This window comes from Garra rufa, chromosome 6 (genome assembly GCF_049309525.1).
Source record: "Garra rufa chromosome 6, GarRuf1.0, whole genome shotgun sequence".
NCBI lineage: Eukaryota > Metazoa > Chordata > Actinopteri > Cypriniformes > Cyprinidae > Garra > Garra rufa.
Window position 1 is genome coordinate 32,758,807 of NC_133366.1, and position 24,352 is coordinate 32,783,158.

General features: G+C 36.7%; 1 protein-coding gene across 1 annotated transcript; it reads left to right on the forward strand.

The window, feature by feature from the left end:
* The first annotated feature begins 252 nt into the window (after positions 1-252).
* Positions 253-23,182, forward strand: dchs2 (dachsous cadherin-related 2). Its single transcript, XM_073842637.1, has 11 exons — positions 253-1,986; positions 7,243-7,434; positions 7,517-7,748; positions 11,989-12,225; positions 14,816-15,844; positions 16,073-16,260; positions 18,154-18,250; positions 18,374-18,531; positions 20,497-21,337; positions 22,145-22,384; positions 23,151-23,182. The coding sequence occupies exons 1-11, from the start codon at positions 253-255 to the stop codon at positions 23,180-23,182; spliced, it is 4,980 nt and encodes a 1,659-aa protein (XP_073698738.1).
* Positions 23,183-24,352: the final 1,170 nt, after the last annotated feature.

The following is a 24,352-nucleotide window of genomic DNA, read 5'->3' on the forward strand; positions in this document are numbered from 1 at the left end:
TACATAACACAGTTCATACAGACTTTGTTCTCATTTGCCGCATTTACCTCTCATTCAGTAGGCGATACTGTATTCAGCCTACACTTACACATAGCAGAGGGGCGATGGCTGTAAAGCTGTTAAGACACGGAGCAACATGCGCCCATGAAGAAGAGCGCTTTGGAGACTGAATTCCAACCAGAAGCAAACGCGAAGACTTGTTTCCTCGTCATAATGAATGGAGCAAACTTTTACTAATGTTTTCATGTGAACATGGAGTTTTACGTACGGACTTTACTTCAGTTTCTCTTATTTACATTACTTTGTGAGGGCTGTTGCGCACAGGTGTTCAATCTTAGTCTCTCCATAGAGGAAGGTTTACCTGCAAAAACGATTGTCGGTGACATAAGAGCTGGACTGCCGGCGAAAACCCAAAGTTCTGGATTCTTTATATCTGAGAGCAGAGATTCAGATGTCTTTAGAGACTTTGAGATCGATGGAGACACCGGGATCATCTCCACCGCCGTGGTGTTGGATCGAGAGCGCACAAACAAGTACGAGTTCGCGGCCGCAACTTTAACAGGAGAGGTTATTAAAGTAATCATCGAGGTGAAGGATGTGAATGATCATTCCCCTGTATTCCCTATAAAAACAATCCAGTTGAATGTGTCTGAATTGAGCCCTCCAGGAACCCGTTTCGAGTTGGAAGGCGCTCAGGACCAGGATGAGGGTGATTATGGCATCCAAGGCTACAGAATTACAGACGGAGACATGAGAAAACTTTTTAAAGTGGAGATCCGCAATAGTGGAGGTGGTATGTTTAGTTTAGACCTTATTCTGCAAGCAAGATTAGACAGAGAAATTACAGACTTCTACAATTTCACAATTGAGGCATTCGATGGTGGTCCACCACCTAAAACAGGCCAGTTGCAAGTGCATATAACTGTACTTGATGAAAATGACAACCAACCTGTGTTCAATCAGACAGAGTATCATGCTGTTGTGTTGGAAAGCGCCTCATTAATGACACCTGTCTGCCAGGTATTTGCGACAGACCCAGATCTTGGAAGCAATGGCTATGTCACCTATAAGATCAACCGCCGTCAAAGTGACCCAAATGAATTTTTCGTTATTGATAGTTCATCGGGTATCATTAGTGTCAATAAAATGTTGGACTACGAAAACCAGTCGTTTTTTGAGCTTATTGTGACAGCATGGGATTCTGGGATTCAGCCTGAATCCTCCAGCACATTTGTAAGTATTAAAGTCCTGGATGTCAATGACAACCATCCAAATATTAGCATCTTGTTTCTTAATGAGGCCGGAGCACCTGAAGTATCCGAGGGGGCAAGACCTGGAGACTATGTTGCCAGGATTGCAGTCTCAGATCCAGATTTAGGAGATGTCAAGAAGATTGACGTGCACCTCCAGGGTGGGGATGGGATGTTCTCCCTCAAATCCACTGATGATTTTCTTTATGTTCTCTGTGTGGATGGTCCACTGGACCGAGAAATAAAGGACTTGTTTGAACTCACTGTGACTGCCATAGATTTTGGTTCTCCTTCTCTGAGCAGTGAAACAACATTTCAAGTTCAGGTCACGGATGTGAATGACAATCCACCTGTTTTTGACCAAAACATCTACGAGGAGAGCATTCCTGAGGATGTGCATGAGGGAACAGCTCTTTTCCGAGTCAAGGCCACGGACAGAGATCTAGGAAGGAATTCTCAAATCATCTACTCTATTATGCAGTCAGAGCAGGAGCAGTTGTTGAATGTAGATGCAACATCAGGTCTCATTACTACTGCTGCAGGCCTAGACCATGAGAGAGAGACAGAGTTGAGGTTCTTGGTGGTGGCTACCGATGGTGGTTCTCCCTCTTTGTCCTCTACAGCCACCGTGATCATCCATGTGCTAGATGTCAATGACAATAAACCTGTATTCAAACAACAATTCTATAACGCAACCATCAAAGAGCACACAGCTGTTGGGACATGCATCTTACAGGTAAAATTTATTATTACACTTATTTTAATGGTGAAAATAATATGCCACTATTGGTCTTTTGTCAAATTCATTCATCCTTTTGTCTTGTAAAAAAAAGACAAAGTTTAAGTCAGTACTAAAGTTCCCCCAAAATAAAGTTCCTGTCATTGTGTACAAACCCTCATGTTGTTCCAAACTCTGCATGATTTTTTTTCTTCTGAAAACACAAAAGACTTTCACTTAGAAATTGCTAGTAAATTTCACAGTTAGTTAAAGAAATGTAAAAAAGTATCACATTGAATTCAACATGAAATTTTGAAGTAGAAAAATTATAATAGTACTACAAATCTACTACAAAAAACTTTTGGACAACTTTATATTTTATAGACAAAAAGACAGTTTTCAAAATGCCTTACATGTTTTAAAAATAAGGAAAGGTGTACAGGTTTGGAACAACATAAAAGTGGGTAAATAATGACAGAATTAAAATTTTTGGGTGCAGTGCAACTTGGCAGGTGTGAGGCATGCTTTGCTTTTGATAAGCGCTTTAACTAACTATCCATCTATTGTGGATGAAGCCTGTGCACAACAAATAAATCATTGTAGGGATCACAAGGTCAGAAGAAACACTCAGTTACAATCACAACAACACAAACACTCACTCTCAAAACAGAGACAGTACTAAGACCTTTTGTTGAGACAAAGACAGCTATGTTGCAAAATAGCCACAACACTACGCTCACTGCTTTGCCTCCGTGTGTGTGAAACTGTCGCCTTGCACAAGTGTACTCGGCATGACGAATCAAATCGTATTGATATTTTTTATATTTTTTGGAAATACCAGTAACACTTTAGATTAGGAAACATTATTCAATATTATAGTTGCTTATTGACATGCATATTGCAAGAATATTGGCTGTTTATTACTTAAAAAGCACATAATAATGCCTAAGATCAACCTGCATTCTGCATAACAATAATATAACCTATATCCTTACCCCTAACACCTAAACGTAACTATACTCCAAAAAATAAAGGTTCCAATAGGGTGTTTTTGCAGTGATGCCATAGAAGAATCATTTTTGGTTCCCCCAAAGAACCTTTTTCGACTATAAAGAAACTTTTCTGCATCTGAATGGTTCCATGGATGTCCAAAGTTCTTTACTGAACTGTCGATGCCAGTAAAGAACCTTTATTTCTAGGAGTGTACTTTAAACAAGAGTTTACTGAGGGGAAACTCTTAGTTAATAGTGAATATGTGTTCCCTAAACTAAAGTGTTAGGGAAAAACACAGACACTATGGTTCAAAAGTTTTGGGTTAGTTTGATTTTTCTGAAAGAATTTAGTCATTTCATTCAGAAGTTATGCATTAAATTGATCAGAAGTAACATTCAAACATTATTATTATAAACCAGCATTTATAATAATAATATTAGAATATTAGATTGATTTCCAAAAGGGTCATGTGTCCATGACTGATAAAAAATTCAGCTTTGCCATCACATCAATAAGTAACTTTTTAAAATATATTAGAGTTGCTTTAAATTATAGTAACATTTCACAAATTTACTGTTTTTGATAATAATTTATAGGTTGCAGATATGTCATTTATTTGACTGTTTCAGGTTAGAAATTTTATCTATTAAAGAAATTGTGTATTCATGGTTCTTAACCTTCTGCAATTCTGTTTTTTATTTTTTATTTTACAAACTTGGGAAAATTACTGTAGAGTAAGAATATTTAAAAACAATACCTTGGATGGTTTTTGTTATATCAATGAACTTTATTAACTAAATCAAATCAATATTTGGTATACTACACTTGTGCAGTTTTAAAGAAAGTTTTTTGTCCTGGTGAAGTGGCAGCAGTTCTTCTGTCGATTTAGGCTTTAGTCTTATTTGTTTCTGTCTTTTCATATAATCCCATACTGACTTTGTGATATCGAGACCAGGGCTCTATGGGTGCTGTGCCATTTGTTGTAGGACTCCACATCCATAAAAGATGCCACATTTTCAGGGGATATATTTTTAGATATCTCTTTTTTTTGATCATAGCCGCAATCAGCTCTGCGTGCGAAGAGTGATTCTGGAATTTATGATCTCAGACAGTTTTTAGACTTTGAACAGAGATCCCAGTCTTCCACCCACTACTGGGCTCATAAATGTTAGTATAATATCTTTTTTTATGACAGAAAGGCTCAGATCATAAGGTGTTGCTGAAGATACGACAGATGATAGAATCAGCACTGCCACTTAACATGTAAAACACTAACAAACAAATAAAATCATACTCCAGTGACTCAGCAACAGAAAACTTGTGGGTGAAATCACACTACTGATTTACAAACACTAAGCAACTTTTTTAAATCGTTGTAATTAATATAATTAAAAAAAGAATTGTATTTGAGTTGTTATTGCTTAAATTCTGCCAATACACACTATATTTGGTTCCCCAGAGAAAGGACATTTACATTTATTCGTTTAGCAGATGCTTTCATCCAAAGGACAACATGCAATTCATCATTATGAGGCAAAAAAAACAAAAAACAAAAACCCGGGAAGTGCTCATAATGCAAAATTTCAGACATTGTTCAGATTAGTACAAACTAGAAATGGAGAGATTACGGAAAGGGAACACAAAGTTGTTGTTGTTGTTGTTGTTTTTGCAGTTAAATTTTGACGAAAAAAATTAGTTTTCAGCTGTCGCTTGAAAGGAAATATCAGGGTTTTTTTTTTATTAAACTGCAAAAACATTAATTTGTTAGATGCTTTGGATATTTATGGTATTGTAAACTTCATAAAATGGCTTGACAAGGACACCTTTCTTTCCTGTTTGAAGTGTTTCCTAAAAATACAAGAAATTCAAACTCATTCCCTTTAATGAATTTAATTTATAGAAAACATTTTATTTTTTATTTTTTTAAAAAAGTATGCATAAAGGTCCACCCTAACCCCACACCAAAACAAAACCATCATTTAAATAAATGTTAATTTGTCTAAAGATGTTTTTGTAAAATATAAACAGAGATATTTTGTCAGAAATGTTTGTGTATTCAGGGGATATTTTAGATATTTGTTCATAGCCGCAATCAGAAATCAAAAAACTCAACTATTTAACGTTTTAGCAACTTGAAACCAAATTCATTCAATATGATTAATAGAAAGCATACTATTTCATATAAAAGTATGCATGAAGGTCCACCCCAACCCTTAACTGTCAGTAGGGGCCAGAATTGTACCTTTTGGGGTACAACAGCTTGTCACTGGAGCAGTAACCTTAAAAGGACAGTTTTGTACCTTTTTTACTCCTAAAAGGTATAGTACCTTAAGAGTATGTATTACTGCTCTAAAGTACTACTGTGACGAGTCGGCTGCCTCCCCCCTAATTATCATCACCACCCCGTCCCTTATTTGCCGCCCTTCTCCCAAGAGGTCCTCGCTACAGGCTGTAGCGCAATGACGTAGCTGGATCAGGTCCAATACGTACTGGACGTTTTATTTTATTTATTTATTTATTTATTTATTTATTTTTATTGCCAAGGTACAAAGCACAAAAGTACAAAAAATGTCAGCATTATACATGTATATAATAAAAATAAATAAATACAAAACAAAACCTTAAACAATATAAATTAAAAAGATGAAACAAATTGATAGCTTTTTGGATGATGAAATAGTTTGGATATACTGTTGAACCTCTTTTTTTAAATAATAAATAAAGGATTTTGTTGAGTGAATTTGCAGCGGTGAATATGAAATTTTGCAAGTAGTAATAGTAGGTTAATGATAAAATATTCGTTAATTTGATCTTTTTTGATAATGGATGTTAGGCGCGTGCGCGGTGGTTTGTTTTGCCGACGTCATGCGCAGTAGCGATCTCTGAATATAATAAGAATGCGCTGGTTTAAAGGGACAGTATTGTATTGTGATAATATTCTAACCTGTGTACTAGTGATTAATATTAATAAGTAATAATTGATGAATAATAATTTACACAAATGTGATCCTTAAGTTGTGATGTGATGCTCTCTACACACATGCAAAATGTTAAAATTGTAAAGTTTTAAATTGCATAACTTTAGAGCTTCTTAATTTAAATTTAATGGATTAAAAGCATAATATCTTTGTCAAGTATTATTTTCAGTGAGTGTACATACAACATATTAAAATGAAGCCATTTTATTCAGGTCATATTTATTGTTGAGTGGAAGCAAAAATATGTAATTTTATGTCATTTTAAAAATATGTCTCTATGTCATTTTAATCCTAAAGTTGCAATACAATAAGGTATGTAAAATACTTGAAATACCAGTACACATTCAAGGGAAATGGAAAAATAATAACAGCACCAATAAAAAAATAATAATAATCTTGTCAGATGTCAAAAAAAAAAGAGTGTGCTTAATGATATTTTGACTGGTAAGAGTTCCTTCTTTAATGGCTATACTCATTTTTCTACAGTGATCTACATTGATCAGCAAATTGAATCAGAACCCAGTGTCACCAGATTCCCCGTTTATTTGGACACTTTAATTTACCCTTTATTTAATTTACCCAAATTGACATTGAGCTGTTTAAAAAGATGTTTCTTCAATTAGTCTGAGGACCAATTCACTTAACTGACAGATGTAGACAAACGCAGTCAACCCATTATAGTCACTTCTCAGACATTCCAAGCCCCAACAAATGTCGATGCAACATGTTTAATCAGCCAAGACGAGCGCTGACCAATGGCAACAGACGCCAACACACTAATCCAACAAAACCTGACAAAAAAACAGGTTTTGTTGCCATTTGTCTGCATCTGTTGGTGCAGTGTGAATTGTCTTAGTGCCATAATGAAAACATAAGGTTATTTATTTATAGTCTTTCATCATCTGAAATTTACTCTGAAAGTATCTGTATTATGTTTTCCAAGCAAAAGGTTTTAGTGGTCTAAAAGAGTAAATCTGGAAATGTTAATCTGAAACACTCTTTGCTCTGCCAACACCATAACCAAAGGTTAATAAGATAATGCTTCCCCGGATGGTCATTTTGGTGCTCCTATATACACAGATTGTTGATTACAGGCTCCTAGTTTGGGAAGGATTGTGTAGTTCACTGATATACTGTGCAGAATGTGCAATATGAGAAAAATTTGACCTCAAAAACACAAGATTGGTATGACCACAACATTACATGGGATTCTGTGTACTTATAGATCTAGAGGCCAAGAAAACGGTATCAGCTGCAGATCTAGATAAGATTTACTTTATTTATAAATTTCCATCTGGTCCAGGTCACTGCCATAGATGCTGATGATGCTGAGTTTGGATCAGTTCGATACTCCCTCTACGATGGCTTCAGCAGCAAGGATGACCACCCTTTCTTTCACATCAACTCTGTTACTGGGGAAATCTGTGTGTCTCAAGATATTGATCATGAAGCTGGCCTTGTGACCTTTGACCTGTTGATTAAAGCTGAAGATCAAGTGAGTTTTGTTAATCCTGGCATTGTGGAAATTCATATTAAGTGGAAAAAGAAGAAAGTTATTATTTTTTCTCTCTGAATAGGATGGGCTCCGTTCACAGACATTTGTTCACATCGATGTGGAGGATGTGAATGATAATGCTCCTGTGTTTAGTCCTGAGAAATACGTCACGAGTGTGAGCATCCATGCCCAACCTGGCACTGAGCTACTCAGCATTTTTGCTTCTGACCCGGATTCTGGAAACAATGGAAAAATCACCTATGAACTTCTGCCTGGAGATTCTGCCTCTTTATTCACTGTGGACCAGTCAACAGGTAACATGCCTTTATCGGGGACTGAAATCTGTTTTTTTTTTTTTTTTTTTCATTTCAGAGAACCTTTTAATAATTAATAAATTAATAAAATCTAAAACCTTAAATAGAAAGACTGTTTTGCTGACACTGTTGTCTGCTAAGTGGTGATCAAGCTATTTTAATTTAACTTTGAACATGCCAGATGTGCGTGATACTGTAGTGCATAGGATAGCATGGTTAACTCGTATATTATGTTTAGTCAACATAGCGCATGCTTTTCCTGACAGTCAGGCTGAGAGTCTTCTGTAACAGATGCAGTAATTGCTTTTGTCACATCTCAGTATGAGGCCTGTGGATTTACACAGCACCTTCTTAAATCCTGACTGGACAAGTGCAGACTGAAAGCTGTGTGAAGTGTCTATAGAAATCTTTGATTAGGCTTTAAATGATATACTCAGTTATCTTGTTATAAATTTGTTGCAATTGTTAAACCACATACAGTGGACATTTCCAGTTATTGAGTAGATCCATTTAATACAATTTTGGCAAAGTGTTTCATTTTTAATCCAGCACCAATGTAGTATTTATAGTTTAAGCATTTCTTTAATTTCTAGTATAGTACAGTGAAAATTATATAGATATAAAAACATTATTTACTGTTCCCTAATTTATTTTAAGTAACAGTTTATAATATATGTAGAAGTCAAGTATCAAAATCTAATTAGTAGTTTAGGAAATACAGGGTAACTGTTATTATTAAAGTTATTTGTATGGCATCTGTTATAGTCAGGGTCCTTTACTGTTCACACAGAGAGCTCCTGCTGAGATGTGTTGTTTGGTGTGACGCATTACAGTAATCAGATTAGTCTGTAATGAAGTTGGAGGGCTGTGATTTATTTTTCCGTAATCCCATTACAATCGCTGTTCTGCTGTTAATTGTTACATACATGTCTCTCTCTCTCTCTCTCTCTCTCTCTCTCTCTCTCTCTTTAATGCAGCAGTGGCAAAGATTAACAAGCATATGCCCTATGTCCAAATGCTCTATGTCTGACTTTACTGGTTATGATTAAAATGAGTAAATGAGTATTCTTGCTTCATTTTATAAACTAATGACAACATTTCTCTTAAATTCCAAATAAACATTGTCATTTAGAGCATTTATTTAAAGAAAATGATAACTGGTCAAAATAACAAAAACATATGCAGTGTACTTTTAGACCTCAAAAATGCAAGGAAAACAAGTTCATATTCATTTGAAACAACACAGTGCTAATGTTTTAACTTCAGTCAATATTTCAAATAATTATTTGCTGAAATAACCCTGATTTTCAATGCATCTAGGCATGCTGTCCACTAGTCTTTCACATTGTTGTTGGGTGACTTCATGTCATTCCTGGCACAAAAATTCAAGTAGTTTGTCTTTGTTTGATAGCCTGTAGTCTCAACTAGGGATGCACTGAAATTTTGGCTGCCGAAAATTAGCGTCCGAAAATGGCATTTTCGGTTTTTGGTCAAAAGAGATAAACCACTAAAACGTTATGCCATGCCGCACAGCAGTGTTCAGCGTGCAGGTTTCACTATCCCTCTAGCTGTCGTCACTGCACGGTGTGTTCATTCAGTATCATTAAAACTGAGTTAAATTACAAAGTCCTACAAAATTACTTCAAGTTGTTTAATAAAATAATACATAATTATTACAAAGCATTTTCAATTTCAGCAATTTCATTTGCATCCTGAATTTTCAGTTTTGGCCCAGAATTTTCATTTCGTTGCATCCCTAGTCTGATGCATATGGCACACAAAATTTGGAAACAAGTCAGGAATTTCGAAGTCATATTCTGATTGATCCTCCAGCACATTTCACAGTGACTGCAAGACACTGTGACTTGTAGGCGTCTCCAGGTTTCTGTGTAACTTTTAGATTACCAGCTGTTGGGCAAAGCTGAAAATTGGACTCATCAAAGAATGCCCCTACTTCAGTCCTCTACTGTTCAATCCTTATGGTCTTTTCCAATCCTCAGCCTGGCTCTTCTTTGCTTCTCATTTATAGCATTGCACAACTCCGGGCTTTCTCCTAGGAGCCTGTTTTAAACTGTCCTCACCATGCACTTTACCCCAGCTGCGGTTTGCCATTTATTCTTCTTATAGGTCACTTGATCTCATTCTACTGTTCATGAGTGACATTCAAATGAGCTGATGCTCAGTGGAGAGTCGTTTTCGCTCTCTGTCAGTCTGTAGCTTTGTTGTCATCTTATGAACCGATGTTTTTTAAATTTTAAGGATGGAAGCAAGCTGATGCTCACTATATCCCTCTGTCAGCAAAGCCACAGTTGAACCCTTCTTTTCCTCACTCAGAACTTATTTGGCATGGTCAATAGTTTTTACTTTTGAAATACGACTAGCACTGTTTTTGCCATCTAGCTGCTCCTATTGAAAGAACATAGTGAACACCGTAGCAGTGTTTCCTCGATTTGAGGAAGATTTGGTTGACCGAATCAGTACTTCATTAAAAGGATAGTTCACCCAAAAATGAAAATTTGATGATTATCTGCTTACCCCCAGGGCATCCAACATGTAGGTGACTGTGTTTCTTTAGAAGAACCCAAACAAAGATTTTTAACTCAAACCGTTTCAGTCTGTCAGTTATATAATGGCAGTCAATGGGATCCACAGATTTGAGAGTCAAAAAAACATAAACAGACAAAACCAAATAAAACCCTGCGGCTCATGACGATACATTGAGGTGTTAAGACACAAAACAATCGGTCTGTGCAAGAAACTGAACAGTATTTAAATCATTTTTTACCTCTGATCCACCGCTATATGCAAGTGTTCTGAGCGTGTTCACAACAGCCGTCGTGTGTTAAATACTGTTTAGTTTCTTGTTTAGTTTCTTGTACTGTTTAGACCAGGGGTTTTCAAACCTGTCCTGGAGCCTCCCCTGCCCTGCACATTTTGCTTGTCTCTCTCATCTAATACACCTGATTCAAATCATCAGCTCATTACTGCAAGACCTGAATTGGGTGTGCCTAATAAGGGAGACATACAAAATGTGCAGGGCAGGGGAGGCTCCAGGACAGGTTTGAAAACCCCTGGTTTAGACTGATGGTTTTGTGTCTCAACACCTCAGTGTATCATCACGAGCCGCAGGGTTTAATTTGGTTTTGTCTGTGTATGTTTTTTTGACTCTCAAATCTGTGGATCTCATTGACTGCCATTATATGACTGACTGCAACGGTTTGAGTTAAAAATCTTTGTGTTCTACTGCAGAAACAAAGTCACCTACATAATGGATGCCCTGGGGGTAGGCAGATAAACATCAAATTTAAATTTTTGGATGAACTATCCCTTTAAGCAAAATGAGTTGTGCCTGTTTTGGAATTTCAAAGACACTGGAATGGAATGGCAGGCAGCCATAAATGTAGAGATGCCGACTATAAGTTGACGCTTATAACTTACGCTTATAACTTGACTGAGGCGACTTTTATTTTTGACTCTTATTATGACTTATTTTGATTGAAAGCTCAGGGCTGCGTTTCTCAAAAGCATCGTAAACCTATGTTTATCGTAGCTCCGTTGGTGACAATAGCTACGATCAATTTAGGCTTACGATGCTTTTGGAAAACACAGCCCAGATGCACAGTTCTCATCTCTGTCAAAATAAAAGTTGTTGCCGATTATTTAAAAAAAAAATGCCAAATATTAACTCATATATCAGCTTTGACAAAATATGAATGGAACACTAATTCATTTTTTTTTTTATCTTTATTGGCATGCAGGTGCTAGAGAATAAATAAAAAACACATATTAATCTGTTTGCATTGTGATCACCCTTCTGAAGTGGGGCACACATGCCTAAGGTTACCCACTCCTGGTTTAAATCAACAGATGCTATGGATTTTAAGTTAGATCAAGGTGACAGAATCTAGCAGGCCCCCCACCATCTGTCAAAAGTGGAACTAGCCACGAACATATCCACCATGTTACCATCAGTGATGGGATGTTTTTTCCTGTTAAATAGTGTTTAGGTTTTTTCTTAAAAAATTGAGTTTCTGAGTTATCTAGCAGTCGAAGAATTAGCTTGTCAAGTATTTCATATCATGTTCTTAATTTCAGTTTCCTTAAATTTGAGTCTGCAAACTACTTATAGAGTAACTTAAATTGAAACATTTTTTTAATTGATTATGGAAGCTTCAATGGAAGCTAACACTTTGTGCATGTGTTCTCTAAGATGTTAATGTAGGTTTTATGTGTTCCTCAGGTTCTGTCTACCTGAACGCTTCACTTTCCCAGCTGCGCAGTAGCAGCGTGAAGCTTTCTGTCTCTGCTCAGGACGGAGGAGGTGTGACGGCCATTTATCCTGCTAACATCACTGTGAACATCTTGCAGAGCGACCAGCCTCCTGCCCTCTTCCAAAAAGCCCACTACACCTTCTCCATATCTGAGGATGCACCCGTGGGCTCCTCTGTTGGTTTGGTTCAGGCTGTTACCCCTGCCAGTGAGTTTTCATGCTTTTTCTGAGAAATGTTATGACTGTCACACTATGCTCAATTTGAGACTGGACAGTGTGACTCTATGTTAATATAGTTGAAGAAGAAACCTATTTGGTAACACTTTACAGTACAATAAGGTTGTATTTGTTAGCATTAGCTAATGGATTCCTTAACATTAACTTACAATGAACAACAAATTTATACAGTATTATTAAATCTTTTACAGCGGCGCATTTTGTGGCATTTTTTTCCTGATAACACCGAAAAGAACTTAAATTACTCCATAATTTCTGATCATACAGATAAGAGCATCACATAATTTGTATCTGTAAACAACAAAACTCTGTGCTTTTGTAAAATAAAGAAAACTAACAGGGTGCTCTTTCTGCCGTCTTCACAAAAGTTTGAAATGTGTCACAAAAAATTAACCAAAACTCAGCCAATACTTAACACACAGACATGATATATCTAGATATATCTAGAGAAAGGATGACAGTCATCTGTGATTTTATTGTTTAATTCATGCCAGCTAACACTTTAAATAATGTTAACAGAGCATGCACCTTAAATGTTAAAAAGTATAAATCAACATAATCTAATATAAAGGAATTGTTCACCCAAAAATGAAATTTGCTGAAGATGTACTCACTCTCAAGCTATTTAAGATGTGGATGAGATCATCAGAACAGAGAAATCAAACACATTTACACTTTTTACATCTTCCACTAGTAACCTACTATTTCCAGTCATTCTTACCCCAGTGACTAATCCCTTTTGCAGGTCAGGGATGAGCTGATCAGAGGGTTAAACATCAGTCTAGTTGGCAGGGTTGTTAGGGTAGATAATGAGATTTGCTGTGGTCTGTTTCTTTTGGCTCTCATAGTCTACAATCAATTGTTTTTAGTGTATCTCACGCCTATAGTTAGCTAAGGTATTAGGGTTGATCACACATTCTTAACACTCAGTGATTCACATCTACTTAGTTTAAAGTCATTTAAGGTTTTGATTTTATAATGCTGTTATTTGATTTTATTATGCTGTTATCAAGAAACAGTATATGTGCTTTTGTGGAAATGCCTAAAAGGTTACATAAAAGGCTGGTAATGCTTACATTATTATTATTATTATTATTATTATTATTATTTGGTTTTGAAGTTAAAAATGTACTTATTTGAATTATAAAATGATGTGTAAAAATATATGTTAAATTACTTATTTAAAACATTTGCATAAGTTGTTGGCTCACACACACGCATACACGCACACAAATGTTTAGTGTTCCACTTCAACAGTAGACAGTCAGTTGAGGTTAACATTTAGATTAGCTGATTAACCCTCTCTTCAAGTCAAATGAACTGCCAGAATTTCTGGGTTGGAGAGGGGGGCAAGTCCCTATAATCTCTGGGGGCTTTGGTTTTCTTCAGCCGTTTCAAAGTCTCAGCTGTCAAACAATAGGATAACGGCAATACCGCTTTTAATACATATGTTAGGGGTGTGTGTGTCATTAAGCTCTAAATTTATAAGTGCATTGTTACAGTTAAAGTTACAGTTTAAGTTACAGTTAATATGTTATGCATTCAACATTTAGCCATTTTCTTTAACATATCAAACTGCAAATTAAAATCCTGAAAATCCTTCAAATAAAATTGTGAAGCAGTAGTTTACCCATAGAATGAAGATATTTATTGAATTTATACTACCAGTCCATATTTATTTATTTATGGTTTTGTTTTTTCAAACCTGCATGCTGTTATTTTTTCATGAAATGCAAATATAAGGAAGAATTAAGGGGGGATTATTGAGAAAATGATTGAAAAATAAAAGTCTGTGGGTTTGGAACAACATAAGATTGAGTAAATAATGGTAGAATTAAAATTTTTGGGTGAAAAATGCATTTAAGGGTAAAGCTACACAGAAAACTTTACCAGGTTTCACTCTAGTAAATTTGTAGTAAATTTCATAAATATTTACAATGAACGATGAATTAACTGTAAAAATTAACTGTAAAAAACACATTATTGCAAGGCACATGTTTGTATTTCGCTATAAAACTGACAGATTTTGAAAGCTGAGACTTTGTTGTTTTATATTATAATTACCAAAAGCACAAAGCTTATTGCTATTGTTGGGTGGCTGGCGCACTATGAATAGAAAATGCAATAAATAAATGCAATCAAATATTATTTCCAATCATACTGTTCCTGCGAGTATAACTCTTGGTATAATTTCTTCTAAATAAATTCCGGTGGCCTGGCAAATGGTGACATTATTTTTGACTTTATTCACAAAACATTTTGTCTTTATTCTCAAAACATTTAGACTTTATTCACAAAACATTGTGACTTTATTCTTGAAACATTTAGACTTTATTCTCTTTATTTTGATATTATTCTCAAAATATTTCAACTTAATTCTCATAATTTCGACTTCATTCTCGAAACATTCAGACTTTATTCTCAAAATATTTCGACTTTATTCACAAAATTTAATGACTTTAATGTCTAAATTTTTTACGTGGCACTAAAACGCCATCCTAATTAGATTTTTTTCATGTCATATTAATGATATTTTGCTGTTTTTCCCTTGTAATTGCAGATTCAGTGGAGGTAGTCTCATACATCATATCCTCAGGTGATCCTCAACGACTTTTCTCAATTGATTCCCATTCAGGCATCATCACCACTGGCCAGCCCCTGGACCATGAGTCCCTCTCTTATATTATTTTGAACATACAGTTCCACATGGGAACCCTTCCTATCTATAGCAGTGCTCAGGTCAATATCTCCATCACTGATGTTAATGACAACCCTCCTGTGTTCCAAAAGACCTCAGAACACATCATCATATCTCATAACACCCCTCCAGGCACACCACTCTTCATTGCACATGCCCACGATGCTGACAGCGGCCTTAATGGCAGAATTCACTATTTGTTACGTACTGAGAGCCACTTGTTTTCCATTCACCCACATCTTGGCACTCTAATGCTGAACGGTGACCTCTCAGGAGATTCCAGCCTGAGGTACGAGCTCAATATTATAGCTGAGGATGAGGGTCATCCTTCATTGAGCTCTACGTTACATCTTGTAATAGAAATGGATTCCTTAGACTCTGTGGAAGACACACTAGCTTTTGAAACTTTGGTTTATCAAGTGGAAATTGGGGAAAGCGCTCCAAAAGACACTAGAATGATTCAGGTACGTGCTCATGGAACCAAATCCCAGCTTGGAGGGACCCCTGGCAAAGCGGTCCCTATCATTGCTTACTCTCTTAAGACCCTTTCTGGAGTACCACCATTCAGAATCCACCCAGAGACTGGATGGATGTTTGTGTCGCAAAGTCTTGACTACGAAACTGAACCCATGTACAGATTTAGCGTGTGTGCTAAGGCACAAAATGGCAAAACAGAGACCACAGCAACGGTGGTTGTCATGGTTCAGGATGAGAATGACAATCCACCTGTGTTCAGTAGGGATGTGTACTTCTTTAGCTTGCAGGAAGGACCATCTCCTCATGGGATGATTGGAACAGTGAAAGCTACAGACAGAGATTCACATAACAATGGAGTATTGTCCTACATCCTGCTGTCTGATGGAAAATACTTTCGCATCAACTCCAGAACAGGTCAGAATTACTGTCAAATTAGTGCTATTTTTGAATACATTTTATAAAACACTCAACTTCAGTTTTTCTACTTCAAAATGTTATCTTTAATTCAGTGTTTTACTTGTTATTTCTATGTATTTATTTGTGAAATTTTATAGCAATTTCGAAATTAAAATTGTTTCTGAAAAAATTGTTTCAGAATAAATCCTATACCAGTTCTGTCGTCTTTCTCTTTTTTGACTATAGGAGAGATCATAAACATGGTGGCTTTGGATCGTGAGGAGCAAGCGCAGCATGTTTTGAAGGTGATGGTCACAGACCAGGGTCGACCACGTCTCAACACCACCACTACTGTTCACATCCTTGTTACAGACGTCAACGATAACCCTCCACAGTTCACACACCTGCCTGCAACTAAAGAGCTAAACGTACAGGTAATAATAATACTTTTTATAAATATATAGTGGTATATTTCACTTAAATTAACCATCTGGTTCTTGTAATATGTTTCAGTTATGTTTGTTTCTGCAATTCTGAAAGTACACGAATGTATCTATTAGTGGTGGGCATAGATTAATTTTTTTAATCTTGATTAATCTCACTGTAATCTTGGAATTAATCTAGATTAAAATGGCTAATTTGAATTCTGCTGAAGGCATTCAGAATATGTGTGCTACCCAAATAATGACTAAAAGTAAGTCTTTCAGAACGGGTTTCTCAAGCCAGGTGGCGCATTAGACCAGGCGCTCATCTCCTGTTTCCAAAATGCATCACAAACTGCTTGACAATTGCATTTACAACACAATTAACTATACAAACTTGTGTAACCAAGTACTTCTGCGCAAAAGGCTGCACGACGTGCGCGTTGCAGTTAAATACACAGACGCGCACAGACATGGATATCTGCGTGCATAGTCTTCGGTTAAACTGCGTTGCTTTTAGAAGCGTCAATTCAGTTGTTGCATATAGTTTAATGTCTTTATTTCGGAATTATCAAAGTAAATTATAACTAAAATTTGAGATTTTACTGGGGCACAGCAGAATTTCACTGGGACACGTGCCCCAGTAAAAAGGGTCTAGCAACGCCCCTGCCCTGAAGCAAACCCGGCGGCTTCATAGCTGCATCCATGTTAGCACGTCTCGTTTGATGTGGTAATTTCACAGTAGGCATACACACAGATTGAAGACAGTGCAATTCGGCAAGGTATATATCCGCGCTAAAATATCAAGGTGAAAGTCATTATAGCTTGCGTAGTATAGACCCAGCTCCCAACCCAACTTTGAATAGATTAACGGCGATATCGGCATATCGGTTATCGGCATTAACGCAGCACGTTAATGCCGATAACGGCCCACCACTAGTATCTATGTATATAGAAGTCTGAGGACAGAAAGTTTTATTTTTTTAACAAATCAATATTTTTATTCAGCAAGGGTGCATTAAATTGATCTAAAGTGACAATAATGACTACTACATAAAAAACTATTTCAAATAATTTCAGTTTTTGTGAAGCTTATATTCATCAAAGAAAACAAATGTATCCCAGATTCGACAAAAATATTAAGCTGTAACTTTTATTAACAATTGACGATAATAAGAAATGTTACTGGAGCATCAAATCAGCATATTAGAATGATTTCTGAAGGATCTTGTGATACTGAAGACTTGAGTAATGCTGCTAAAAATTCAGCTTTGCAGGAATAAAAATCATAGGAATAAATTACATATGTTATAAAAATAGTAAATAGTTATTTTATTGTAATAGTATTTTACAATATTACTGTTTTTACTGTATATGGTCAAACAAATGCAGCCTTGTTGAGCATATAAGACATCAGAAATATTACAAGACCTAACTGACCCAAACATTTTTGAATGCTAGTGTGTACTGCGAAATGCATATGTGATTTGTAAATTGTGACCCTGGACCACAAAACAAGTCATTAGGGTCAATTTGAAAATTGAAATGTATACATACCATTAATTCCATTAATGTATGATTTGTTAGGATAGGACAATATTTGAGATTTTCGAGATACAACTATTTGAATATCTGAAATCCGAGGGTCCAAAACAATCTAAATATTGAGAAAAGTGCCTTTAAAGTTGTCCAAATAATTTTTTTAGCAGTGCATATTACTAATAAAAAATTAAGTTTTGATATATTAATGGTATCAATTTTACAAAATTTTATCAAAATATTTTACAAATATGCAAAATTGACCCATATAGTGTATTTGTTGGCTATTGCTACAAATATACCTGTGCTACTTATGACTGGTTTTGTGGTCCTGGGTCACAAATGTTTATATGGCTTTTTGTGCAGGTGTGGATAGGCATTCCGGTGAATTCTGTTGTAATCACTATGTTTGCTAAAGACCTGGATGCTGGAGAGAATGGAACTGTCAAGTTCACAGTGAAAGGTAAACTAATAGGGAGAGGATAATTTATTTTTAATTCATGGGTCATTTGTGTTTATATCCCCTGTTTGAAGGTAAAATATCATGATTTAGTCTGAGCTGTCTTATGTTTCTTCATACTTTTAGATAATCGACTGGGCCACTTTAGTATTGATAACCATAACGGTGATGTCAGGGTGACATCACAATTCTACTCAAACCCACAGAAGCGCTACACCCTGAGAGTTGTTGCCACAGACAATGGTATTTTTCCTCTAGAGGAGACTGCAGTTGTTCACATACAGGTTAGTGGAGCTGCTACAGGCATACCGTAAATCCTCTAATATTGTCCGGGTCTCCAACATTGGCCGGTCTCGTTGTCAGCTGAGGTAAATAATGGCCGGTCTCTAATAGCGGCCGGGGCTATTATTAAAAACAACGTTTGTCTGGGCAGAAGAGTATGTGAGCGGAGCGGAGCGCGGAGTGGAGCGGTGTAATTTTGTTATGGAGGGAGAAGCGGATTTTTGAAAAGTCGGAGCTTCATGGTTTTCACTCGCTCCAAGAGCGCTCCACCACCGCTCCATCATGAGTACAATTCATGCCAACGGTCCGTAATATAACTGCATATTAAGCAAGAATTCATATGTTAAACATGTTTAGCTAGCTTGATAGAGATGGATCCATAGATGGATCACTCAAATCAGAAAGAATGTGAAGGCTATGATGACGGCAATGGATGAGCGGTAAATTATAGTTCACAAGGAATTAGTTTGTTCCTTGTAGATACTGAATATTTTCAGGCGAAAGCATGATTTAAACAGGTACAACACTAATTCACAATAATGCATTGAAACAAATGTAATGGTATCTGATTTCGAATAAACAGACATCTGTAAGAAATGCAGCGATCCATAGGTAAAATAACTGATGAAAATTTATTTTTATTTTCATTACAAACTTTGCACGGCATAAAGCAGCAGTTATACTCTTTTAATGCTGACAGTGTTATTAGCTTGGTTTGTGGTAGGAACAAAGTTTGCACACTAGTGTTCCAAACTCTCCTGTTATTTTATTTTAGTATTTTTTATTTTAATATGTGTTATGAACAGGACCATTATATTTCAAACATTCTGATATCAGGAGTGGAGCGGGAGCGGAATGATTATTAAATGCACCTAGTATTTTATAGGTTCAAACAGACACAAAATCTCGTTTTTTATATTCTACTGGTAGTTTATTTTGCTCAAATAGAAATTGAGGCCTGCCTCTAATTCTGGCCTCCTTCTAATAAAGGCCTGGACCGCAATGTGCTTGAGTAAAATAAAGGCCCGGGCCTGTTTTAGGGGATTTACGGCATACCAACACTGTGTGTTTTAAAGTAGGGCTGAAAACTTACTTTTTGATTTGTCTTTTTTGTGTACAATCAGACTAAATATGCGGCCACATTTATCATTAATATATGACATTCTGTGTGCAGATTGGCACAGCAATGAATTCCGACTGGTGGGTTTAAGTTTGTAGAACTTTGGGAACTTGTAATGAAGAAAAAAAAAAAAATCCACAATGGGCAAGATGCACATCCTGCCATGAATGCCATTGTGCATTGATCAAAATTACATATCTGAATCAGGCAATATTATACATGAACAAACCCCCTTCCAAAAAACTTTTGAATATAGATATGTATTAAACTGGCTGTATGTGGTTTAATGTTTTTAAAGATGTCTCTTCTGCTCACCAAGCCTGCATTTATTTGATCCAAAGTGCAGCAAAAACAGTGACATTTTTAAATATTTTTACTATTTAACTTGTTTTCTATTTAAATATATTTTAAAATGTAATTTATTCCTGTGATTTCAAAGCTGAATTTTTAGCATCATTACTCCAGTCACATGATCCTTCAGAAATTATTCTAATATTCAGATTTGAGGACTAGAGTAATGATGCTGAAAATTTAGCTTTGATCACAGGAATAAATTACATTTTAAAATATATTCAAATAGAAAACAGTTATTTTAAATAGTACAAATATTTTAAACATTTTACTGTTTTTGCTGTATTTTGGATCAAATAAATGCTGGCCTGGTCAGCAAAGAGATTTCTTTAAAAAAAAAACATTAAAAATCTTACTGTTCAAAAACTTTTAACTAGTAGTGTTTATGATTATTAGTCCAAATTAAGACTTGTTATAGATTGAGCAGTGCATGAAAAAAGATGTTTCACCTGTAATGTCTTATTGTAGAATAGTTACACAATTATTTTTATTACAGGTTTATGCATTAGACCAGCAAAATGGAAACTCCATGGATTTTCAGAGCCTCAAACACTTTACTGTACATGAAGACATAAAACTGGGAACCGTCATTGGATCACTTGGGATTTCTAATGCACCGGATATGCAGTTACGATATTCAATTGTCGAGGGTGATGGTAGTTTACAGTTTGGCATCAAAAGCTCTAGTGGTGAGCTTTATGTGGCACAACATCTGGACTACGAAGTCACACAGTGTTACTTCCTGGTTGTACGTGCAGAAGCCCCTCCCACATTTAATGTCACCGCATTTGTGGCGATCAGAGTTGTTGATGTCAATGACCACACCCCCTGGTTTCCTGGCAGTGACAACTTTGTGGTGTTTGGTGTTTATGAGGATGTTACCAATGGGACAGCGGTGTATGTGTTTAATGCACGTGATGGTGATGGAAGTCTGCGTAACAGTGAGCTTTATTATTCTTTGACCTATGACCCTGACCCTGCCATAGAGGGACTGCCTTTACACATCGACCCTCACAATGGAGTTGTCAAAACAAATGGACAGTTGGACCATGAGTGCACTGAGAGCATTGTATTCAGAGTGACTGTCAGTGACAATGCAGAAGAGCCCAATGATAGGAAACATACATCAGTCATAGCTCAGATGATTGTGTTGGATGTCAACGACAATAGTCCCACATTTATCTCCACCGAAATGGCTTGTGTCCCAGAGGACACAGAGGTGGGACTTTTGGTTCATCACGTGATGGCTAAAGATGAAGACGAAGGGAGTAACGGGCATGTCATTTACAGTGTCATTTCAGGCAATGAGAAGGGCTACTTTCAAATGGAAAGCACAGGTAAATTATTAATTTTGGGATTAATGTAGCTAGTTAAAGACCACACAAAATTTTGCTTATACCTTCATAAAAATGTCTTTAGCCTTATTTAGCATTATTGATCAGTACACATTAAGGCTGGAATACACTACATGATTTTGTGCCAATTATCTGCCCATTTATAATTTTACACTAGTGTGTCAAATTTCAGAGTCAGTCTGCAGATTTGAGTTATAGATTTCATAAAAGAATCACGTAGAGTATGATTGGCAGCACAGACTCTGATTGTTTATCTTCAGTCTATATGATTCTATCTATTCAGAGAATATCAAATATGTTTGATATTTTGAGCTTATTTTAAACTAGCAGTAAGGCACGTTTTTGTGTGAGTTTGTTGTGATCGGAACAACTTTAAAGTCTGGTAGTGTAGGATCCACCGGCGTTTAGTGTATGGTGGCCAGGTTTCCTCTTTGACTATTACAAAATCGATAAGTGTATGATGCGCAGTGTTTTAAAATCTGTTCTGATTTTAAAAGTTGTGTGGTGTATTCCAGACTTTATTCAAAATGTTGTCATGAGATCACATTTACTCTTGCATCTTGAATTAGATTTCTTAATTTCTTTTTTATTTAATTTATTCTGCCTCTTAAATGGCTGACATAACCAAGGGTCTTTGTGTTATATTTTTCAATTCTGAATTTTACTTCAGTCTTGAGTTTAAACATTTTTTTTATCAGCAATTTAAATGTTATTACTTTAAATTTAATCTATATTTTCTGAAAAAGCTTGATGATTGATTGATAATATTTCTCTTGCTTTCTGTTGCAGGGCATCTGTACCTGAATTCCTCCGTGGATTATGAATCCCAGCATGTCCACATCCTCACTATCCAGGCCAGAGACAGCGGTGTCCCCTCTCTGTCCTCTACTCAGACACTCACTGTGAAGATTTTGGATGTTAATGACAATCCTCCTGTGTTCCAGCAGCACATTTACAATACCACTGTCATGGAGAACAGAGAACCCGGAGAGGTCATTGTCACAGTCACTGCAGTTGACCTGGATTCAGGTACTACCTCAAAATCTCATCAACTGGGTTTAACATTTAACTAACTCATTCAAACATATATTGCCAATGAAATACCAATTGATAGTCAAACTGTAGCAGAAATCACCACAAGATGGCAGTATGGTTACTCACAGTTTCCCTCATGCAGCCGCCATAACCAGACACAGCATTAAACAAAGCAGTATGTCCAAATTTGAATCATGCTGTCTCACTAATTTTTAGCATCACCTACATTAGGTTTGCCTAATTATTGCCTTTGTCGGAAAAAAACACACACTTTTATTAATGTCAGTATACATACACAGTTTGATCTGAATAATATTCATCTATAATTATCTTTATACGACAGTATAGTATTGTCATTTACTGATCCATGTTCTGTTTCTGTAACAGTAGCAAGTTTCCATGTAGCTTCAAGTTGGCAAAACACTTGAGTAACACAGCATGAGTAACTTAAGCTAGTGGATTTCTTTCTTATTTGTCCATCATGATTTCAGTCTGAAAGTCCAGATGGCCTTGGTCATCAGACTTGAAATTTATTTAGTTAGCAGACTTCTGTTAAAAACATACATCCACCTGAATTATGTTTCGTCGAACTTGATTGCTAACATAAATCAACGGGTCTTTGTGTTCTTTTTCGCACGCCGTGTGTTATTCTGTGCGTCTTGTGCCTAGTCCAAATATTCACAAATCTACCAGGCCCTTTTAAAATACCTCAGCCGCAATATCAGTGTCTGCCTGTCTCTGCTTTCTGACGTTATTCTAGAACAGCAGTCAGGCCTCCTGCAGGATATTTGAAATTGTGTGTGATGATTCACTAACTCAAGCCATCTGTGCTAATAAAGGCTGGTTATTTTTTCTCCCAGAATTCACTCCTTTCAGCAGTGTGGTCTATGGTTTTTCTTTGATTTTATCTTCCATTACTTTAAACCTCACGAAACTCAATGAAACCACTGTGCCAAATGTTCATTGGATGAAGACTGATACTGGTAGTAATTGATTCAACTATCTCTTGCTGTTGCATTAATGCAGTTTGATTTTAGTACGCTCATAAAGCTGATATATGAAGTTTGTGGCTGCTGCTGAAGTTTCCAGCTTATGAGTTACTCTGAGTGTGTCTGTTTGAGTTTGTGTGTATCATTACAACATTACAAATGCAATTTATACATACTGGCTTTAATACACTTCTTCTACGAACAGCATATCTGTAGTTCCCTTTCGTGAACGTCGAGCTGCGTCGAACGCTATGGGGAAACGCCATTGGCGAGCCTCACTTTGATTTTAGTCTGCAACCAATCAGATGACGGGAGTGACGTCACAGGCGTGGTGACGTAAGCGACCAGGAAGTATAAAGCACGTGCGTTTGAAGCCGGCGTCAGCTTTTGTCATTCAGCGAAGCGCTCTGTGTTTGTCTCTCTGCTGCATGTCTGCTGTTTTTCTGTGCCAGTTTGCACAACTTTTATTTGAGTAAGGGGGGAAAGAGTTTTGAGAAAGTGGTTGGGCGGCCCCACAGAAGGTGTGTTCCTCCCTGCCAACGCTTCATTGTTGGTGGGGATACACACAGTCTGTGTGTGGTCTCTTTGGGTGCGGAGCACGCGCAGTTCTCGAGGGGGCTGGCTGTTCACAGTGTGAACGTCTTCCACTGCGGGTGCTTCGTTCCCGGAAAGCTCTCTTCAAGGAGGGAGCGATGGACGAGTGTGGCTACAAGATGATGCCACGGGTTGAACAGACGCTTGCTAGCTATCTGTCACCCGGTTTGGCATCATCTTTGAAGGCTCCATCCTTGCCCTCCAAGCCTCTTCGAACAACCTCGAGCTTGTTGGGCAAGGGGTACACGGCAGCAGGTCAGGCCGGTGCGTGCTTGCATACAATGTCCATCTTGCAAGCGTACCAGGCCGACCTGCTCAAGGAATTAGACGACGGCCAAGAGGTAAACATATCGGAGTTGCGCCACACAGCAGATCTTGC